Genomic DNA, 23,688 nt, shown 5'->3' on the forward strand with positions numbered 1-23,688 from the left:
CGGCGCGCGATACGACCCTCGATAATAGTAACCATCGCGGCGCGCGATACGTCCCTCGAAATATAGTATCCGTCGCGGCGCGCGACACGTCCCTCGAAATATAGTATCCATCGCGGCGCGCGATACGTCCCTCGAAATGGTACATCCTCTTTATTTTCTTATTCTTTCTCAATGCACATAACACTTGTCACAACCATGTCTCGGAACAATGCAAATAACATGTTCACACAAATAATGAAGAGATGACCATTTTCATAACATTGCACAATTCACAACAACACAATCAGGATACAACATCAACAATGATTCAACAAGCCTTTCAAACAATTCTCAACACATCACACAAACAATTGATCACATTGCCTTTTATTATCCCTTTCTCATCATTAGAATTAATCAATGTGGACAAGTCAACCCATCACCAAGTCTCATAACTCTAAACACATATTACAAGGAAATACATGAATTCCATACACTTAACAAGGGTTTAGAAATCCACTTGCCTCAAATAGTCGAACAATCACTCTGGGAGTTAAGTCTTCCCTTTTCATTGAACTTCCAAATCAAAGCAATCTATTCAAATAAATGACCACAATAAGATTCCAAAACTAACAACACTCATATTACTATGTGTTTAGCTTTGACCCAAAAATTTACCCAAGTTTATAATCAAGTTCTTAAGCTCGATGTCCATTAACATGTCAACTTTCATATTTCTCAAATTCATGCCTAAGGTTAAGTCATAATTTCTCCAACACTATAACCCTAATAGCTTTCATATAATATAATACACATAATATTTACTTACATGTATCAATAGGTTAAGATAGGAGTCATAATGTGACAACCACGAAAAATCCAACTGGAAAATCGATACAAGAACAAAAAACCCAATAACCTCTAGTAATGAAATTATATTTTAATTCATAATCACATTCATCCTCCTAACCTTCTTTATGATTATTATCATTGTCAACTAAATGTTAGACCCATATTTCTCCAATTTCAATAACATTGTACAGTATTCCAATTTCCACTTCTTATTGATCCAAACTCACTTTCTTGTTTTTCTTTTTCTATTACAATCAACTATAATAATAATAATAATAAATAATGATAACATGACATCTATGAATATACACCAACACATTGATTAAGGCATAATTAATGTTTACCTGCGGGAGGTTCGTCGCTCATATGCTTGTGCCGACGGCTGAGGTTATGTCGTGCTTCTTTGGAGATTTCTTTTCTTTTTAAAATTAAAAGATTGATCGAAAATAATATAGGGTATTAACTTAAATTATATTATATATGGATTTGGCCCATTTATTTTCTTTTCCTTTATTATTAACAATAAAAATAATCATTATTTAAATTTAAAAATTATATCACTCATTCTCACAAGTCATAAATCATTTATAAAAACTATTAAACGGGGCTAACTTAGAAAAATGGGTAAAATTCATAAAATGACTAAGAGGGTCGTTACATTATCAACCACTAAAACACATGTTCGTCCTCGAACATAAAGAAGAACAAGGAAGAATAACCAACACGACCAAAAGCCTGAGGTATGATTTTCAAAGTCGTGTTCATCTCTCCAAGTGATCAACTCATCTTTAGGACCATTCTATCAAAGATCAACTACCAAGATTTGAACTTTTGAATCAAGCTTTGGAAGATCTATAAATCAAGAGTGATCATCAAGCCACGGGCTAACCCATAAATCCAATCTAAACCGAAACACACTGGACCATAACACAACCATTAGGACAAATCTTTTCTCACATAACCATGATAAAATTCTGAATCAATACTGGCTACAACCAGAAGTAAACTTTAATCAACCACCACACACTCATAATGCACAAACTATCACATATATTATCAAGATTTCCTTTTCATAACACAATCTTTTCATGAGCTTAAGTTAAAAAAATCCAATCTTTAGACATCGGATACACATCAAGGGAGAATCAAACTTATATAACCCAAAGAAGAACAATATGAAGTAAACACCCAACAAGGGATACACTTCAACATACAGAACCTCTAACAATACTCTTAGACAATTGTACTCTTCATAGTAGCTCTTATATAAGTTCTCATAACCAAGGATGTGCATATAGAACTACTGGTATACTTCAACTATCCCAAACAATATCAAATTTATCATAACAAAAAATGACCAACTCTACACAAGAATGTCACCCTACTAATAGGACAATCACAGGATCGGTACACCCGATCAACCACTAGAAATTCACCCATAGATATGAAAACGCGTGTGGGTATAGGTAGCGAATCACACTCCAAACCATATTCAAAACGAAGTTGATGGTCATAAAAGAATATACAGAACCAAAGTCGAATAACACTAGATACCTCTACCATAGTGCTCATATCAAACATTTTCATTCATATGGCTCTATCTCTTTAATTTTCTAGCTACCCACAATCACCAATCTAGTCCCGATTATAATTGCTCACATACTTGTTTTATCGAACCGCATATACTATTCACAGTACTTCACTAAGGTCAACACTCTTAATACTAACAGAACATCATAGCCACATCAACCATTTACCTTACTCTCAAACCGTCACTAGTATTAAAGTCTTCTTAGCAACACATTATCTCCTCCAAAAAAAAATTGAACTATGGCTCCCTCTCTTTCTATTTAAGCATTACATGACAGATATGAGTCACAATTAAGACTGATATCACAAATTTTAAAATTGATAGAACATTTTCATCGAGATAACACTATTGAATCACACACAATGTCAACTCCACGCAGTCTTTCACATACAATGTCTCAACTACTATTCCAAACCTTCACATACCTTATGCCAAAACTCAGAGAAATCCTTAGTCACTCTAATAATTTTATATACTATAAGCACATAACCTCTACTCACCATTAAATGCCTATATACCACATCATAACAATCTATATTGTTCCATCAACAAAGTAGTTTCAATTCCCTCAAAATCCTCATTAACCATGTAGAAATATAGGTCCACACCATTTAACATCCACAAGTTACCTATCATATTTTGAACAGTCTAGCTCGACATAACCACATAGAATCTTCCACACATCATTGATTGTAACCCAACCAAAACTCAATCTTTATAAAAGTCGATGATAAAACCCTAGTAAGTCTATACCGAATCAATTCACATCCATAGTCATATTAGAACTTATATATGAAAATCCATACATCTTTCAAATTCGAACCAAGAATTTATATGAGAGGTCTTATTCCTTCACATCTCTTAAATTCTTCCCATGACGCAAATTTCAAATACCTTGAACTCTTCAATACACCATACTATTTTTCCTTTTGTTGTCTTGCTTACCCATCGTACCCTTTGACCAACAACCCATGATATTATACCTTATACTTTAAACCAACACTTTAACTGAAGTACTTTCTTAGGCCCCTTAACAATCAAAAAGTAACAAATTCTACGACTCAAACCCTGCATATGTTCTTTCAAATGCTCAATACTCGATGTGATCGATCATTTCTTACTTTACCAATTCATATCTTGACAAAACATACTACCACGAACATAGACTTGCAATGAAAAACTTGAATTCTGATTCTAATTGTGCCAGTTATCAAACTCAAAAACACAAAAACATTTATTACCACTCTCAAATCGAACATCTATAGATTTCTTTCTCAAATTTTATCCAATCGTTTAAACCAATATGATTAACCCATGACACTATTACCATGACCTGAGCAAAACGGTTGAAACCACGTGTCTCTGAACTCAATTCTCAATCCCTCTGAAGATATCTCTTTACCCCTTGCAATTAGAGAAAATATTCGTACTCTCAGCTCTTTTCGAAGGCTACACTAAATCCCACTAAATTTTTTTTCATTTGTGACTCTAGTTCATTTCAATTCTATTCCAGTGGTGTCCTATAACTTTTCATGCAACCACGTTACTCATCAAATAGTAGTAAACCAAAACATTAGATACTCACAAGTCGTCATTACCATAAAAAAAAATCCATTTAACCAATAATTTTTATCATATAGTTGCATCCTAATCAAAATCCATCACGAACTCTTATTATCATCATGCTCAGTTAGCTCTTGTCATCACTACGAAGCCAAATTTTTCATCAGTATGACATTTTAAACCAAGTTATACCAATCAAATTCAAAGGACTAACCCACTTTTATATGCACTATTTACTAAAATTTTCAATTACCTTCACACACATATACTATTTGGGACTTCCTTTACCCATAAACTTGTCATTCTAGTATATATCCATTCCCTTGGACCTTAAGATGAAATAACCAGCCCTCATTTGAAACCCTCATGATACACTTCTCAACTTAACACATTAATACCTATCAACGATCCACCACTAAAATCTTCCTTATACACACTGCTTAACCCCAAACATCTGCAGTAACAACCTAATTGGATTCTCAAATATGAATGCAACATCGAATCTCATTATACGAGCATGTGATACAACTGATAACTCTTCAAGTAGTTAGTATCCACACTTGACAATGAACGTATTCGTTTCCATGTACCACTAGTACCACATCATGTGAGTCCGTTAGATCCACCACTAGAACACATCACGCCCCTCAAGAAGATTGTACCCAAATAGCCCACACATTTCTATCCATTGAATAACTGCAATACACTACCAAATCCGTTTTGTATATAGCCCAAGCCATATGTATTCTTCTGTAGGTCAGGTCAATATCAAAAGTAACACACTTTATAACTCTGACCAAGTAAGCATCAATACTATTGTAGTAGTTGTATCATGGCCTTCTTTGATATACACACAATCTATAAAATCGTAGTAGAAATTCTAACCTCAATTGGTGCATCATTATTCTCATAATTTTCTAAGCAACCCATTCATGTTATGATAACTTTACTAATTGTAGTTAACAAATTTACATATCCATTATATAGCCTCATTCCACTTCCAACTGTTAAACCACTATAAATATTGTACATACCACACAAGCACTATTCACTTTACTAGGGTGACTAACCTTACACAACCCCTTAAAATTGTTGAACATTCTAAATCTAACCACCCATCCTTTTCATAAGTTTATTACTTTCATCTTAACATCAGATCTAACATTCAAACCATATACTGCGGAAATTTTTATAATAAACTCAAATATACCCCCAAAATCTGGTTGTCACGTGTATCTAATTATCCATACAATCTATACTCGACTACATATACATACATCATCTTCTTATTTTCAATTTTTATGATAAGTCTAACACTAATTTATAATTCCCTCAGTATAAAACAAACTAATATTAGTTAATACTTTATATCATTCATTTGCGTTATTAAATTTGACTTTATTCATTTCGATCTTTTCCACCCTTCTCTAACCAAATATGAATCGTAATTATATTTAATGAATTGAATTTTGTAGAAAAATAATAAACAATTAATATGGAGTAATATGAAATTAATACAACTTGACCTTATGATGAAAAAGTAAGTTATACCATTTCTTTATAATATCTATAACAATGATCATGTCTCAATTATTTTAAATAATATAGTTATTTCTTTTTTGTGTATATAATTTTTTTTTAAAGTTTTCACACAAACATATTTCTCGATAGATTTTATAACTTACATAACAAACACCAATAAAGAATATATTTTAATCATTAAGACTTATTTCTTTTAAGCAATCAATTATAAATTTTAAAACTTGATTAGTAATTAGCAAATCAACATAATTAAGTTACTAATTTCAACCAAGAGAAAATAGTTATAAATTTTAAATTTGATTTATACTTGAGCAGAATTTCAACCATAACTAAGATAAATACGTGAGGAAGTGGTATCTCTTTAGGATTCACTCTAGCATTTTAAAATACCAATTTGAACTACAAGAAATTATAAACTTATACCAATCAGAAGTTTGTATAAAAATTAAACTTAAGAGGCATCATAAAGATACACAAGAAAGAAAGAAAGAAAAAAAGAAAGAAATAATACAATACACATATCATTACGACTTTAATAGTTAAAAATAAAAGGAAAAACAAAATTAATACATAATTTCTTGTCGATATCCACTTCACAAGTCTATCAATATTCATGAGCTTTTTTCTTTAAACAAAAGAGAGGCATCACACTTGTTGATATCCACTTCAAGTCTATCACTATTCAAAATCTTTCTTCATATCAAAAAGTAGTTTGACAATTCTGGCATCTATGCCTTCTTTTTTTTGGTTATCCGTTATTCTTTCCTGTTATAATGTTGCGTAGTGTTTGTTATTCACTAAAGCTCTCTTATGAAACCTTTTAAATTTAAATCACATATGACCAACTCTTCGTGTGTCTCGATAATACAAATAAAGAAAAGAAGAAACAAAGATCAATACACGGAAAAAAAACATAGGAGGGACTAGATCAAGAATATGTTAGGATTTTGTAAATGCAACTTCTTGATTTCATTTTCCTTACATTGAACACATTAAAAAGATGAGATCTCCATCAGTAAGCATTAGATAGAAAGAGTACATAAGATATCAAGAATTGATCAATAAAATTTGAGTTACTTGTAACGACATTAGTACTTAGTGCAATCTATAGGCAAAAAAGACTTTATTGTCCTCAAGATCGTATCCAATTAGGAAATTTCCCTATGCCAAGTTTCCAAATATACAAACCAAACCTTCCTCCACTTGTGCAAATGTGCTTGAAGGCGACAACTCTAAATCTGCATTTGTAAAATGTGCAACAATCGTTGGAACATCGATTGTGACATTCTAAGACTCGTATGATGGATCATCCTTACTAGTAGCACTAATTGAATCCACCAGAATTTTGATTCTATATTCAACATTGGATAGTTATAAGGGAAAAGAGACGGATTTACCCCCGAACTTTAATAAATGGTACGCATATGCCCTCCGTTATACTTTGCTTCCGCATAAGTCCCTGCCGTCCAATTATAGGTACACATATACCCCTCTCACTAACGGACCCCTAATTTCTTACACGTGTCTTAATCCTATTGAACTACCCGTTTGACCCTTTTTTTAACCCATAACCCAGCTATCCGCCCCATAACCCAATACCCATTTGATGCGGTTGGTGACGACAGAATCAGGAATGTCACATAAGGTACGGGATTTATGCATGTGATCTAAAAGTACTTTTTGACCCTCTTTTCTTTATATTTGAGGCTTCAAAAGATCAACCTTTTCCTTATATCAAAGGGACTCAAATGTTTATATATAAATCGAAATATATATTCAAATGTTCAATGCTTGAAGATTCACTTGAGCTTAGAGTTATTGCTTGAAATATGTATAACAATATTAATTTGTTGCCTACATACCATTGTCCACAAGATCATATCAAATTTTCTTGTGCCAAGTTTCCAAATATAGCAATTTCATCTGCAGGCAATATTGTAAGACAAACCAAACCTTCTTCCACTTGTGCAAATGGGCTTGAAGGTGACAACTCTAAATCCACATTTGTAAAATGTGTAATACTGATTGGAGCATCGATTATGACACTCTTAAGACTCGTAACATAGACGAAAAGTCTTTGATGGATCATCCTTCCTAGTAGCACTAATTGAATCAGTCAGTGTTAATTCCATATTCAACATTGGATAGTTCTAATATCAAGCACCAGTGGTCTAGTGGTAGAATAGTACCCTGCCACGGTACAGACCCGGCTGGTGCATTATTTGAGTGCTGTGAAGATAATTGTGCAAATGTGAAAACTTTGGGGGTCTTCACCATGCCTGATAATCAGACGACAAAATAGCACATCTGAGCCTTCTCTTTTGTTTTTTGATACTGAAAAAAATCACCATCGAAAACATTTTGTAGTACGAAATAGTTTCAAGTCAACAACAATGTTCGCACCATATGCAGTTTTGTTATATCGATTGATGTTCAACATCACGACAACAAAAAGAATTCTTTACAAGAGAACATTATTACATATCAATTGAAATAATCTAAATTTTGGAATAGAATTGGTGGGGTGCACCAGGCCAAGGTTATAGTGCAACACCAAGGCGATGATTGAAGATCCCAATAGCAAGCTACCGTGATGGACCTTCCCCCTAAAAAATAGAGTTAATATCGTGTGAGTCAATGACTCACATATCAGATATTAAACTGATAAGAACAGATACTACACTTGATCTTAGCCAAAAGGCCGAGAAAGGTATGATTTTCTATGGGATATGCCGCGCTATTTTATATGCCATTTTGTTACATAAAATCTTTCTTTCCAGTCAGTGTGGGAATTGAAGAACTTATATATTTCTCTCCAAAAGATGAGATTTGCTATTTGAATAGGAGTGAAGACAAATGCTAGAAATATGCCTTCTTTTTCGATGTACATTCATAAATACGATATGTCATGCAGATTTTTGGGATAAAAATGTGTGACTGGCCAATTAGAAGGACTCCAATAAGTTCATCTATCAAAATTAAGGCCATTGAAACAGAGTTTTCGATATATTCTTTGATTCGTCAAAGGATTTTCTTCATATTTTGAACATTTTCCCCCTTAAGTCTATGCATTTATAGTGTATTTGAGCTTTTTGCTTGATCTAAATAAGTATGACAATTCATTTTCATTTCATTGATAAGCATTATATAAAAAGAAATACATAAGATATCAAGATTAAATAAAAATTGAATTACTAGTAATAACATTAGTACTTCGTGCAATCTGTAGGCAAAAAAGGAGACTTTATTGGCCACAACATCATATCCAATTTCAACTGCAGGCACTATTGTATTGTAAGACATACCAAACCTTCCTCCACTTGTGCAAATGTGCTCGAAGGCGACAACTCTAAATCATTGGAGCATCGATTGTGTCATTCTCAGACTCGTAACATAGACGAAATTTCCCCAATGGATCATCCTTCCTAGTAGCACTAATTGAATCCATCGAGTGTGCCCTTCTCAGACTCATAATATAGACGAAAAGTCTCTGATAGATCATCCTTCATAGTAGCACTAATTGAATCCACCAATGTTGATTCCAGATTCAACATTGGATAGTTATAGCATCAAACACCAGTTGTCTAGTGGTAGAATAGTACCCTGCCACGATACAGACCCGGGTTCAATTCCTGGCTGGTGCATTATCTGAGTGCACGACAAAATTGCGCCTCTGAGCCTTTTTTTTTTTTTTGTTTTATCGGTCCATATCCTTAATAAATAAATACTCAGGGAAACGGATTTGATATAGAAGAAGAAAGCATATGTAGTTAATATCGTGTGAGTCGATGACCCGCATATCAGATAATAAGAACATATGAGTCTCGTTCCATATTTACAAGCAAAAGAATACTACTAAAGTGAAACAGAGAGTTCAATTCATGATATGAAAACACAAAAAGAGGTTGTAACAAGATAACGACTCCATCATACATAAGCAAATACTAACTAATTAATTTCGGGAAGATCAAACTTTCTGTATAAACGAATCCTTGCTAAATGACATCAGATCGAGGCCATAATCCAAATAGTCCATTGGATGTCCTAAAGACATAAGAACAACCAAACAAATTTCTGCAACTCAGTAGCACTTTTCCATCCGGAAACATATATTTCGGTAGGGCTGATTGAAGATCTAGACCTTGTATAGTAAACAATTCAGTCCAAGATGCGTTGACATAGTCTTTCATGACCCAAAATTTAAACATGTCCTTCCAATCAGACACACAATGAGAATAAGCACAAAGCGTTCCTCCCAATATTGAAACACCCCGTCCGCACAATTTTGAGAAATTCGAGTACATTTGCTCTGGCAATGGTATATCTCTGTACACCTCGTCAGAAATACTAAATGACATCACATAATATTTCGTTAACGAACTAATAAGCCAATGAAATGCCCCATGTACAAATGCCAAAGAGTCTGTAGATGTAAGCATAGGGAGAACATCAATAGGATGTTTATTCGTTAATCTCCAAGAACCACTTTTCAACGCGAGAATTTCACTACGTGATTTGTCATCAATCTTAAGGATCTTATAGTCATCACTAGTCGAGTCATATCCCAATCCCCAGGTACAATTGTCCTTTGGAAGAATTTTCGGAAAGGAAAGTAGTATTGATTCTCTCGTGGAGGGGTTCAATAGCAAAAGTTGTAAGTATTTATCAGGATAATAAAAAATCCCCATAAGCACCAAGCCATCGCAACAACAATATAATGTGTGACACAATGATTTATTATTAGAAGGACAATCAAGTTTTTGTACTTGCTCAACCTGTTGAATTGACGATAAAGAATAACAATACAAGGAAACCTTGTCAGTATAAGAGTAGCATTGGTTAACAATAATTTTTTGGGAATTTTCGTCATTCCTGGTATTATTGAGATGCTTCATCTTAAAGTAAGGGTCCGAAATCAATGTCATCCATAACTTTGAAACACATTTGAATCGTAGAAGTGACCGCACAGGTAGCCTACTGAAAATATCCGTAGCCACATCAACATCCATCTTTTCCCACTGAAATTAAAAACTGAAGAAAGAAGGCGATACCTTTTAGCAGATTCCACTTTTTCTCTAGGGCTATTTGGGTTTAGGTTTTGCTAACCTATGCACGAGAAAAGTGAAAACAAACAAACAAGGAAATTAAGCATAATATAAAAAGATAGTACAAAATATAAAAGAACAAAAAATAATAAATTAATGTGGATGTCACACGTCATATCGTGTGAACCGTCTGTGAAGTAAATATTCTCAATTTTTGGGTAAACTATTTTTTCATTTATTTTGATTTTCAATTTTTTTGTTTGATTAAATATAAAATTAAGTAAATAATTTTTTTTTATTGAATCTCTATTTACTTTTTTTTTCTTTTTGTGTGTGTTTTCCTTGTAATGGCAATATCTGAGTTAGATTTTTGAAGTCGACCTACCTCGACCTATACCTACTATCTCCTAACTTATACTCTACATAAGTAGGGTGTTCATGGTTCGGTTTAGATCTGTTATCGGTAAAAATCAAAATCAAATTAATTTAGTCGATTTTTAAATTTCCTAAACCAAACCTAACTAAACAAAAAAATAACCATCGATTTGGTTATTGTTGGTTTGGTTTGAATTTTTTTATTTTTTAGATTTGAAAGTAATAAGGGGTCGTTTGGTAGAGTGTATTGGAGAAAATAATGTCTACATTAGTTTGATGTATATATAATTAGTACCTAGTTATACCTAGTCAAACCAAATTAAATATCAGATATTTGAATCGATCTGATTCGAATTGCAGATCGATTTTTTTTTTTAACCATTGCCATCAACAGCCCTACATAAGAGGGCAGGGCTAGACTTTGATTCCTCAAAGGACTTTCTTCTCTATTTAACCTTTTTTGCTTTACCCTTTTTGTGTCTATGCATTTATAGTGTAGTTGTGTAAGTTTTTCTTTTAAAGGCGTTTTTGTTTTGTAGTGAATTTATGGATTTGAATAATTGTCCATAAAAGCTTAAGCTAGGGGTGGAGCCAGGTAGGCCTTAAGGGATTCATCTGAACCTCCTTCAGTTGTTACTTACCCTCCAACATGACTCGAACCTTCAACTAGTCCCTTCCAACATGACTCGAACCTTCAACCTACTAGTTGATGGTGGAGATGCTCAAGCCTCAACCTATTCCTAAGGTTTATAACCTCCAAAATAAGACACAAAACAAGAAAAAATATTTTCTTTAATATCGAAAGCATGTAAAATGTAACCGCCTAGTAGTAGGATGATTGAGGTCTCTCCATTAATTAAAGTTTTTGGAATGCTATTGTTATTTACTTATTTTACCTGTCTATCTATCCCCAACAATTAATCACCTCTAGTAGTGCAACACCAAGGCAACACGTGATTATAGTTAAAGATAATATTAATGAAATAATGCTCTTCAATATGATGAGTAATATTCTAAATGCAAATCTAAATACTATAACTTCCAGATATTTTAAAATGAAGAATCATGAGATCTAATCAAAGAGTAAATTTATGCAAAAAAGCATAGGACTAGAATTGGTGGGTTGCACTATGTCAATGAAGTAGTGCAACTCCGTCATACATAAGCAAATACTAACTAATTAATTTTGGGAAGATCAAACTTTCTGTATAAACGAATCCTTTCTGAATGACATCAGATTGAGGCCATAATCCTTTGGACGTCCTAAAGACATAAAAACGACAATTCAAACATCTGCAACACAGTAGCACTTCTCCATCCGAAAACATATATTTTGGTATGGCTGATTGAAGATTGATACCTTGTATAGTAAACAATTCAGTCCAAGATTCGTTGACATAGTCTTTCATTACCCAAAACTTAAAAACGTCCTCAGTACTAGACACACAATGAGAATAAGCACATAGCATTCCTCCCAATTCTGAAACACCTCATCCCCACAACTTGGAGAAATTTGAGTAGAGTTGCTCTGGCAACTGTATTTCCCTCATGTACACCTCATTTGAAATACTAAATGACATCACATAATATTTCTTTAACGAACTAATAAGCCAATGAAATGCCCCATGGACAAATACCAAACAGCCAGTAGATGTGAGCCTAGGTTGAACGTCAATAGGATGTTTATCCATTATTCTCCAAGAACCACTTTTCAACGCGAGAATTTCACTGCATGATTTGTTATCAATCTTAAGGATGTTATAGTCATCACTAGTTGAGTCATATCCCAATCCCGAGGTACAATAGTCCCTTGGAAAAGTTTTCGGACGGGATAGGACTATTGATTCTCTTGTGGTGGGGTTCCATAACAAAAGTAGGAAGTCTACTTTATACTTATAAAACCCTATAAGGGCCAAACCATGGAAACAACAATATAATTTACTGTTAGAAGGACAATCAAGTTTGTGTAGTTGCTCAAGCTGTTGAACTGACGATAAAGAAGAACAATGCAAGGAAAAATTCTCATTTGGAGAGTACCATTGGTTAACAAGGATTTTTTGGGATTTTACATCATTCCCATGATTGGGATGCTTTATTTGAAAGTAAGGCTCAGAAATCAATGTCATCCAAAATTTTGAAACACATTTAAATCGTAGAAGTGACCGCACAGGTAGCCTACTAAGAATGTCCGTAGCCACATCAACATCAATCTTTTACCTCTGAAATTAAAAATTGAAGAAAGAAGTGGATACCTCTTTTGTATCCTCTTAGCAGCTTTCATTTTTTCTCTAGGGTTATTTGACTTTAGGTTTTTGTTAACCTACTGCACCACAAAAGTGAAAAAAGAAGAAGCATAATATAAAAGATAAAAAATAATAAATTAATATGGACGTCACACTTCATATAATGTGAACTGTGAAGTAAGTATTCTCAATTTTTTGGTAAACTATTTTTTCTTTTATTTTGATTTTTTTTTTGTTTTTAAATATAAAATTAAGCAAGGAAATAACGTATCATATCAAAAGTAGAAAAATATGTAGCAAATTTTTCTAAAGGTAAATCTTTTTCTCATATCGTTTAAATATTCAAAACAATTCGATATTTACAAGCAAAAGAATACTACTAAAATGAAACACAAATGAGGATGTAACAAGATTACCTTGAAAAGAAAAATAACTCGATCATACATAGGCAAATACTCCTAACTAATTAATTTTGGGAACATCAAGCTTTCTGTATAAACGAATCCTTTCAGAATGACATTAGATTGAGGCCATACTCCAACTGGTCCTTTGGATGTCCTAAATACATTAGTACAGCGATGTAAATGTCCGCAACACAGTAGCACTTCTCCATCCGAAAACATATATTTTGGTATGGCTGATTGAAGATCGGTACCTTGTATACTAAACAATTCAGTCCAAGATTCGTTGACATAGTCTTTCATTACCCAAAATTTAAAAATGTTCTCCGTATTAGACACATAATGAGAATAAGCACAGAGCATTCCTCCCAATACTGAAACACCCCTTCCAAACAACCTGGAGAAATTCGAGTATAGTTGCTCTGGCAATGGTATCTCTCTGTACACCTCGTCTGAAATACTAAATGACATCACAGAATATTTCGTTAACGAACTAATAAGCCAATGAAAGGCCCCATGGACAAATACCAATGAGTCGGTAGACATAAGCATAGGGTGAACGTCAGTAGGATGTTTATCCATTAATCTCCAGGAACCACTTTTCAATGCGAGAATTTCACTGCGTGATTTGTTATCAATCTTAAGGATCTTATAATCATCACTAGTCGAGTCATATCCTAATCCCCAGGTACAATAGTCATCTGGAAAAAATTTCGGATAGGAAGTACTATTGATTCTCTCGTGGAGGGGTTCCGGAGCAAAAGTTGCAAGTGTTTATTAGGATAACTATAAATCTCCATAAGAGCCAAGCCGTCGCCACAACAATATAATATGGGATAAATCTCCAAAAGTTGCAAGTGTTTATCAGGACAATCAAGTTTTTGTACTTGCTCAACCTTGTCAATATGAAAGTACCATTGATTAACAAGAATTTTTTGGGAATTATCGTCATTCCTCGCATGATTGAGATGCTTTATCTTAAAGGAAGGCTCGGAAATCAATGTCATCCATAACTTTGAAACACATTTGAATCGTAGAAGTGATTGCACAGGTAGCCTGCTGAAGATTTCCTTAGCCACATCAACATCCATCTTCTTTGTGTTCTTTAATTTGAATGTTTCGCAACTCTTTTCTTCAAAAATTAAAAATTGAAGATTTAACCTAAACAATTTGTCAACTTAAACTAAAAATAGCCATTGTACAATATATATATAATCCATCAAAGGTAATCGGCAAAATAGTCGAAATAGTAAAAGGTAATTATTTAGAGAGATACAATATATTATTAGAAATAACCCTAGGAAATAAATTCCTTATTTGAACCCCCTCCGTGGACTTTTATGTTTATTATACTGATTCCGAAAAATATATGGAAAGAAAAAAAATTAACTAGTCCTAAAATATATGGTAAGAGGTATTAGTAGAATTAATGTAAATTTCTAAATATATGGAAAGAAGAATTAGAAAAACACTCCTAAAATAAAATATGTGGGAATTAATGTTTATTTTATTTCACTCTTAAAATAAGGATACTAATTAATCTTGATCCTAACGTGCATTAGTAGGATCCAAGTTATTCATTCTTGAAATTAAAAGTGAAAAAAATATTTAAAGACTCCAAGTTAAAATCTACCTTGCCATATTGAAAATCTTCTTATAATTTTTTAAGTTCTAAGTATTAGAATAATAATTATTTCAGAAAAAATCTAGAATTAAAATGGTGGGCGCCGGCAAGATAGTAGTGCAATGCCAAGGCAACATTTGAAGGTCCTGATAGCAAGCTACCGTGGTGGACCTTCACTTGAAAAAAAACTAGTTAATATCGTGTGGACCAATGACCCATATATTAGATATTAAACTGATAAAAATAGATACTATAGTTGATCTTAGCGAAAAAGGCCTAGAAAGGTATGCCTTTCTTTTGTATGCAATTTCTTACACAAAATCTCTCTTTACATTTTCAATTATTGTTATCAAATAGTTTATATATGGCACTTTACTACCACACTTCTTATATCGATCGAGGTTCAACATCATGACAACAAAAATATTTTGTAGATTCATAGAATTTGTTACAAAAGAACCTTATCACATATCAAATGAAATTATCTAAATTTAGGACTATAATTGGTGGGGTATGCCAGGCCAAGGCAGTAGTGCAACACCAAGACGACACTTGAAGGTCTCGATAGCAAGCTACCGTGGTGGACCTCCACTTCAAAATTTTTTAGTTAATATCGTGTGGACCAATGGCCCATATATTAGATATTAAACTGATAAGAACAAATACTACACTTGATCTTAGCCACAAAAGGCCGAGAAAGGTATGGTTTACTAAGTTTTCTGGTCAGTGTAAAACTTGAAGAGAGCTCTGCATTTCTCTATGAGATTTGCTTAAAATATGTTTCTGGTATAATAATTAATGTACTTCGTGTTCCTTAATCTGATTAATCGTCCATTGCATAGTTAAATATGAATACTTCGTTGTTCGAGTACATAAGATGAGTCTGGTTCGATATTTACAAGCAAAAGAATACTACTAAAAAGAGTGCAACACAGAGTTCAATTCATGATATGAAAACACAAAAGAGGTTTTAACTAATTGAAAAGAAAAGTGACATAAGCAAATACTAACTAATTAATTTCGGGAAGATCAAACTTTCTGTGTAAACAAATCCATTCTGAACGACATCAGATTGAGGCCATAATCCAAACGGTCCTTTGGATGTCCTAAAGACATAAGAGAAACTATGCAAATCTTCACAACACAGTAGCACTTCTCCATCCGAAAACATATATATCGGTATGGCTGATTGAATATTGGTAGCTAGTATAGTAAACAAATTAGTCCAAGATTCGTTGACATAGTCTTTCATTACCCAAATTTTAAAAATGACATTTGTACCAAAATAAACACATAACATTCCTCCCAATTCTGAAACGCCCCGTCCCAACAAGCAATTTGAGTAGAGTTGTTCTGGGAAAGGTATCTCTTTGTACACGTCGTCTGTAATACTAAATGACATCACAGAATATTTCGTCAACGATCTAATAAGCCAATGAAATGACCCATGGACACATACCAAAGAGCCGGTAGATTTAAGCATAGGGTGAACGTCAATAGGATGCTTATCAAGTAATCTCCAGGAAGCACTTTTCAGCGCGAGAATTTCACTGCATGATTTGTCATCAATCTTAAGGATCTTATAGTCATCACTAGCCGAGTCATATCCCAATCCCCAGGTACAATAGTCCTTTGGAAGAATTTTCGGATCGGGAAGTACCATTGATTCTCTCGTGGAAGGGTTCCATAGCAAAAGTTGGAAGTGTTTATCGGGATAATTACAAAACCCCATAAGCGCCATGCCATTGCAACAACAATATAATGAGTAACGCCATGGTTTATCATTACAAGGAAAATCAAGTTTTTGTACGTGCTCAATCCGTTGAACTGACGATAAAGAAGAACAATACAAGGAAAATTCATCATATCTTGGGTAACATATGTGAACAAGATTTTTTTGGGAATTACCATCATTCCTGGCATGATTGAGATGCTTCTTCGAAAAGTAAGGGTCGGAAATCAATGTCATCCATAATTTTGAAACACATTTGAATTGTAAAAGTGACCGCACAGGTAGCCTGCTCATGATTTCCGTAGCCACATCAACATCCATCTTTTTTGTTTTCTTTAATTTGAATGTTTTGCAACTCTTTTCCCCTAAAATTAAAAAATTGAATATATAATACAAAATATTAGAAAGAACCCTACCAAATAAATTCTGTATTTGAACCCCTCTGTGGGCTTGTAATATCATAAAAAAATCTTTCCGTGAAGTTTTAAGTTTCTTTTATTTTCTCAAATTATTATTTAATTATATTTATTATATTGATTCCTAAACTATAAGGAAAGAAAAAAAAATTAATGAGTCCTGAAGTATATGGTAAGAAGTATTAGTAGAATTAGAATTAATGTAGACTTCTAAAATATATGGAAAGAAGAATTAGAAGAAAAAAAAAACTCCTAATTAAAATAAAATAGAAGGGAAGGGGAAGAGGGGAACTAATGTTTGGGTGAATGTAATTTTATTTTATTTTAATCTTAAAATAAGGATACTAATTAATCTTGGGTCCTAACGTGCATTAGTAGGGGGGAAATACTATCTTCTTCATGTATTTAGTTTTTCGTATTTTGAATTGTCTTAATAAAAACACAAATATCTCATTTGTACGTGTGGAAATAGAGCGAAAATTGATATTGAAGGTTCATGTAACCCCAATTAATTTGAGAATGAGATATATAGTTTTTTTTTTTTTTGTCAAAAGGATGTAATAATATTATTGCAATAATATAAGGATCAAATACTCTGTTCCTCTCTGTTTTATCGGTTATGCTATCCATCTTCTGAACTCAGCGTTCGCTTGGTCTTAACTGACTTTTTTCTTTCTTCGTTTTCTATTTGTATTATGTTGTTCTAGTACATAAGATGAGTCTCATTCGATATTTACGAGCAAAAGAATACTAACACAAATGAGGTTGTAACAATATTATTACCTTAAAAAGAAAAATGACGTGATCATACATAGGCAAATACTCCTAACTAATTAAATTTGGAAAGATCAAACTTTCTGTGTAAACGAATCCTTTCAGAATGACATTAGATTGAGGCCAGACTCCAAACGGTCCTTTGGATGTCCTAAATACATAACAACAACGACCCAAATGTCCGCAACACAGTAGCACTTCTCCATCCGAAAACATATATTTCGGTATGGCTGATTGAAGATTGGTACCTTGTATAGTAAACAATTCAGTCCAAGACTTATTGACATAGTCTTTCATTACCCAAAACTTAAAAACGTTCTCTATACGAGACACATAATGAGAATAAGCACAAAGCATTCCTCCCAATACTGAAACACCCCATCCAAATGACATCACAAAATATTTCCTTAAGGAATGAATAAGCCAATGAAATGCTCCATGGACAAATACCAAAGAGTCGGTAGACGTAAGCATAGGGTGAACGTCATGAATAGGATGTATATCCATTAATCTCCAGGAACCACTTTTCAACGCGAGAATTTCACTGCATGATTTTTCATCAATCTTAAGGATCTTATAGTCATCAGTAGTTGAGTCATATCCCAATCCCCAAGTACAATAATCCCTCTGAATTTTTTTTGGAGGGGGAAGGACTATTGATTCTCTTGTGGAGGGGTTCCATAGCAAAGGTACATAGTCTACTTTATAGTTATCATATATATATATATATTATTATAAGCATGAACCTCCTAACCCCAAAGTTGATTTACCATTTTAACCCTGCAGTATTACTTAAATATTAATTTATTTAAAATATTAATTTATTATAAAGTAAATTTATAATAAATTTAATTTGCTGCCAGCCCTAATTTAATTTTCAGAAACATATACCTCCTGTTCCACGTCCCTTACGATCGCTGTAACAGTCGTATAGTTGCTGCTCAACCTTCCCTTCTGCAACACTCAAGTTCCATTACATAAATTATCCGTTCTTCCAAAACTTTTCAAATACTTCACTCATCTGTATAAATGTCTCCAACAACATGTTATTGTCCATTAAAGCTTTGTATCTCATACATCATTACAGGTAAATGTTGTTCCTACTCTGTTTTTGTTGCATAATAGTTACGGCCAAATGTCAACAGAACTGTGATCATGAACGAAGGGCACGACAATCAAAGAGTCCAGTGCACATTCTGATCGTAAGGATGATAACCCTTAGACTGGTCCAGTTCCATGTATTGTTTTCCATCACCATGCTGAGCCATCCCATGCTCGCACATCATCAATAGTTTCTTGGGCAATAATGCCGCGAAATCTTCTATGTTGTGTCAGTATCTGTGTACTGTTGTTGTTTTGTCGTTTCAGTCAAAGTATGCATAGTGCTCAAGTAGAGATTTTATCTGGGATGATATGAACAACCAGTGATGGAAAACATATATTGGAGTTTATGCAGTCTTTAGTTCCTTTTTATCTTCTCGACTGTTTTTTTTAAAATTTTAATCATTCATTTCTGTTAAATGTTGTTTTGTGGTTTTTAAACACTGCAGGTGTTTTACTTTGTTGTGAGGGACAATAGGCGAGGCCGCTTTCTTAAGGTTAATCTACTTTCCTGACCTTGACGCTTTGCTTTTGCTCTGTTTTGCTGCTAATTGAAAATATATGTACACCCTTAGTTTCCTCGCACATTACGATCACTTTTACTTGATAGCTTTTAGTTTCTGCCAGGCAAAAATTATCATTCTCCTAGAGTAACCAATTCAATGCAATGGCAACCGGAGACTAAGAAATTATCTTTAGTTAAAAGTCCAACTAACTATGACATAACCACCTTAACTTGACCGTGACAAAGCAGCCAACAGAGTGTTCTTTTGAACAAATTAATCGAGCAATTACCCATGCCACTTTACTCTAAACAATTTCTGGCAATAATTTACTCATTGGCCGTGGTGAAATTTAGTAATCAACTTCATCCAGAATTGTTCCATTGCATTAATTCTTAAATAATCTCTCTTGCATAGTTCTTTGAGTAGATATATTTTATCAAGGACCGTCATAAATGGATTCGCATGCAATGTAAAAACAACATATTTATGGGCTCTGAATTGACATTTGATATATGTTATTGGTCCATGTAACGTGCACTAACAAATAAGATAGCCGATAATAGGTAACCAAACTGAGTTTTATCCCGGCCGTGACACGTCCTATCGTAGAAAGTTTTATCCAGGATGATATGAACAACCCGCAATGGAAAACATATATTGGAGTTTATGCAGTCTTCAGTTCCTTTTAATCTTCTCGACTGTTCTTTTTTTTACTTTAAATCATTAACTTCTCTTAAATGTTGTGTTGTGATTTTTAAACACTGCAGGTGTTTTACTTTGCTGTAGGGGACAAAAGGCGAAGGTGTTTTCTTAAGGTTAATCTACCTTCCTAACCTTGACGCTTTGCTTCTGCTCTATTTTGATGCTAATCGAAAATATATTTACACCCATAGTTTCCTCGCACATTGCGATCAATTTTACTTGATAGCTTTTAGACAGTCTTATATGACCGCTTTGCTGTCTTTTTTTCCTTTACTTTTTCTAAGTCAAACAGTTGTTAATCAGAACTTGATAAGTTCTGATTAAGGACTATAACAGAGGTCCTACCTCATGCTCACCACTAGAATTTCTACAGTTTTCATTTGTTTCTTTTCTCACACTTTTGCTTGGAGAGAGAGAGAGTTGAAGAAGGATCTTCTTTCCAAACTCTCTTGTACATATGATCAGTAGCTATTTTTTTGAACAAAGATGGAACTTTACAAGGTCGTACAAAATTCACACAAAACAAAATATTGTTTGGATACGTTTAGCAAAGTGTATCATCTAAACTCAAACATGAAAAACTTACTTATTTTCTACTGACTAAATTGATTAGTTTCCTAACTATTGTTGTCCATAAGCACCTTACTGATAAAAAAAAAATGGTACTTTTTGAATATCATATTACTGGAAAATAGACATTAAAACACTTCATACGCTAAAAATTCAAATTCATCAATGAGTTAGTTGTAACCATTTGGAACAGTTAAGACTTCAGGTCATGTCTTTGTGTTGATCGTGCCCAATCAAAGTTAATCGTCCAATTTAGGATAGAGGACGCAAAAAAAAAAATTGGTATAGCTTTATAACTAAAATTATGCAATAACAGAGGTAATATAGCAATGGAATGAACAGACATAGCAGAGTTACTTAGAGGCTCGTCCAAAGGTGTAGCGTAGTGATCGATGAAGTGGGATAAAGTCAAGAGACACCAAAATTCCTAACAGAGTAAGAAAGAGCACTCAATTAAAATATTGATTGCATTTATCAATTGTTTCTTAGAGGCTCTTCCAAAGGTGTAGCGTAGTGAGCAATGAGGTGGGATAAAGTCAAGGGACACCAAAATTCCTAAGAGAGTCAGAAAGAGCAAGTCATTATATACATGGCATGTTCTCTTCGAGTCTAGAAAAAATCCTATTTCAAGAAGAAAATGATCAGATTATTTTAGCACAACAATTCTATACCTTACATTAGGAAAGTTTTACAATGATTCCAGCTGCTGAAGCAATTGGAAAAAATCCTATACCTCCCAAACATTTAGCTTGCTCGGAAATTTAATTGTCAACCTGAGTTTGAGTGAAAATCAGCAACAAAGACTCCTTTATTAACAGAACAATTAAACTATATAGGGAAATTAGCCTTCAGGCATTCTCAGTAACCCATAATTCTGTCCAGAAAATAGAAACATACAGAATTCGAAGAAGATATTATTTTAACACAACAAATCTATACCTTACATTAAGAAATACATAATCTCCAAATCTCTAATTAAATAAACTACCATTAGCTATACTGCTGTTGATATATGCTGTAGTAGAAAATATAGCATTCGCGTCCAGTTAAGCTGTTACAAAATAAAGCTATTGCCATAATATGCCAATAGACTGTCCACCAAGGACTCTTCCGTTTTGAGGTCGATACGTTTGCAATACTTCTGTTATATGCCAATAGATTGTCCACCAAGGACTCTTCCGTTTTGAGGTCGATACGTTTGCAATACTTCTGTTATAATAATTTGTTACATTTTTATTGATTTACTTCTATTTGAAATTACGTTTATTATCTCTTCATGTTCTACTACTTTTAACAGGTTTCTTCCTGTCGGCAACACCAAAATTGGAAACATTTCTCCACCTTGGATTAACTTGCTTCAATTAATGTGATATTTATACTATTGTTTGTTGTAGTTGCTCGGTTTTAAAATTAAAAAAGAAGAATTAGTTTATGCTTGGTGAATATTATATTCTTGAGCATCTTTATTGTTAGACCAAAAGAACACTACTTATAGAAAAATAAATAGCATTTACGTCACAAATATATATTGTATTAGTACATCCTAGCTACTACAACAATACAATGACAAGTCTGGAAGAGTGTTCTCTTTCTATTTAATTCCACGAGTTGATGGAAATATTTAGTAAGTTTTTATCTAATAGATTCATTATTACTTTATAGTTCGCCTACGATTTTCACTTGAAAGTTATTTTTGTTGCTGCAATGATAATAGTGTAATGGTTAATTATTTTTTTCCTTTATAGTAGATTGCTTTACTACTCTAATATAATGTGAATTGCTTTATTTCTACTTTATTATTAATATTTAATAATAGTTGGCTTAATATTATATTCACCATGTTACTTTGTGGTCTAAGGATGTTTGTGCATGTCTCTTATAACTTTTATGATTTTGAATATCACAATAATTGTCTTTCTTTTTACATTTAAAAACATGTAATCTTTTTTTGCTTTCGTAATGGACCCGAATAGAATTGTTCAAGAAAAACTACACGAAATCAAATGAAAGAGAGAACTCAAACATGTACTTTGGTTATACTTCTCCTCTTATCCTATTTTATGGGTTGTAGTAGGAATAACTACTAAAAGATGTCATTTTACTAATTATAAGTCTTAGGCAGTGAGGTCGGTTGCACACAATGATTGGGACAGCAACAAGAATGATACAACTTAACATGGCTCACACGTGCAGCGCACGTGTCCATGACTAGTAAAACACTATAAGAGCCAAGCCATGGTAACAACAATATAACGTGTGATGCCATGATTTAAAGTTAGAAGGACAATCAAATTTGTGTAGATGCTCAACCTGTTGAACTGACGATAAATAAGAACAATACAAGGAAAATTCCTCAATATAAGGGTACCGTTGGTTAACAAGGATTTTTTGAAAATTTTCGTCATTCTTGGCATGATTGAGATGCTTCATCTTAAAGTAAGGGTCTGAAATCAATGTTACCCATAACTTTGAAACACATTTGATTCGTAGAAGTGACCGCACAGGTAGCCTGATGAGGATTTCCGTAACCACATCAACATCCATCTTTTTTGTTTTCTTTTAATTTGAATGTTTCACAACTCTTTTCCCCTGAAATTAAAAATTGAAGATTTAACCTAAACAAATTGTCAACTTAAACTAAAAATAGCTGGCAGTTGTATAATATATATAAT

At 33.3% G+C, this 23,688-nt stretch overlaps 1 protein-coding gene and 4 non-coding genes across 5 annotated transcripts; 1 reads left to right on the forward strand and 4 right to left on the reverse strand.

The window, feature by feature from the left end:
* The first annotated feature begins 7,753 nt into the window (after nucleotides 1–7,753).
* Nucleotides 7,754–7,842, forward strand: LOC125824743 (small nucleolar RNA snoR114). The gene has a single exon (XR_007442810.1). It is a non-coding gene; the product is annotated as a small nucleolar RNA snoR114 (small nucleolar RNA).
* A 204-nt stretch (nucleotides 7,843–8,046) lies between these two features.
* LOC125824711 (U2 spliceosomal RNA) lies at nucleotides 8,047–8,241 on the reverse strand. Its single transcript, XR_007442791.1, has one exon. It is a non-coding gene; the product is annotated as a U2 spliceosomal RNA (small nuclear RNA).
* Nucleotides 8,242–9,494: 1,253 nt separating this feature from the next.
* Nucleotides 9,495–17,268, reverse strand: LOC125824619 (putative F-box protein At1g50870). The gene is made up of 7 exons (XM_049504019.1): nucleotides 17,124–17,268; nucleotides 16,675–17,042; nucleotides 13,948–14,051; nucleotides 12,623–12,675; nucleotides 11,873–11,947; nucleotides 9,669–9,950; nucleotides 9,495–9,571 (listed from the first exon to the last, which is right to left on the reverse strand). Exons 1-7 carry the CDS (start codon nucleotides 17,266–17,268, stop codon nucleotides 9,495–9,497), a joined length of 1,104 nt encoding a protein of 367 aa, XP_049359976.1.
* Nucleotides 15,309–15,503, reverse strand: LOC125824723 (U2 spliceosomal RNA). The gene has a single exon (XR_007442802.1). It is a non-coding gene; the product is annotated as a U2 spliceosomal RNA (small nuclear RNA).
* On the reverse strand, nucleotides 15,722–15,919 carry LOC125824720 (U2 spliceosomal RNA). The gene has a single exon (XR_007442799.1). It is a non-coding gene; the product is annotated as a U2 spliceosomal RNA (small nuclear RNA).
* Nucleotides 17,269–23,688: the final 6,420 nt, after the last annotated feature.

Source organism: Solanum verrucosum, unplaced genomic scaffold, assembly GCF_900185275.1.
Source record: "Solanum verrucosum unplaced genomic scaffold, falcon-dt-bn FXZP01000022.1, whole genome shotgun sequence".
Lineage (NCBI taxonomy): Eukaryota > Viridiplantae > Streptophyta > Magnoliopsida > Solanales > Solanaceae > Solanum > Solanum verrucosum.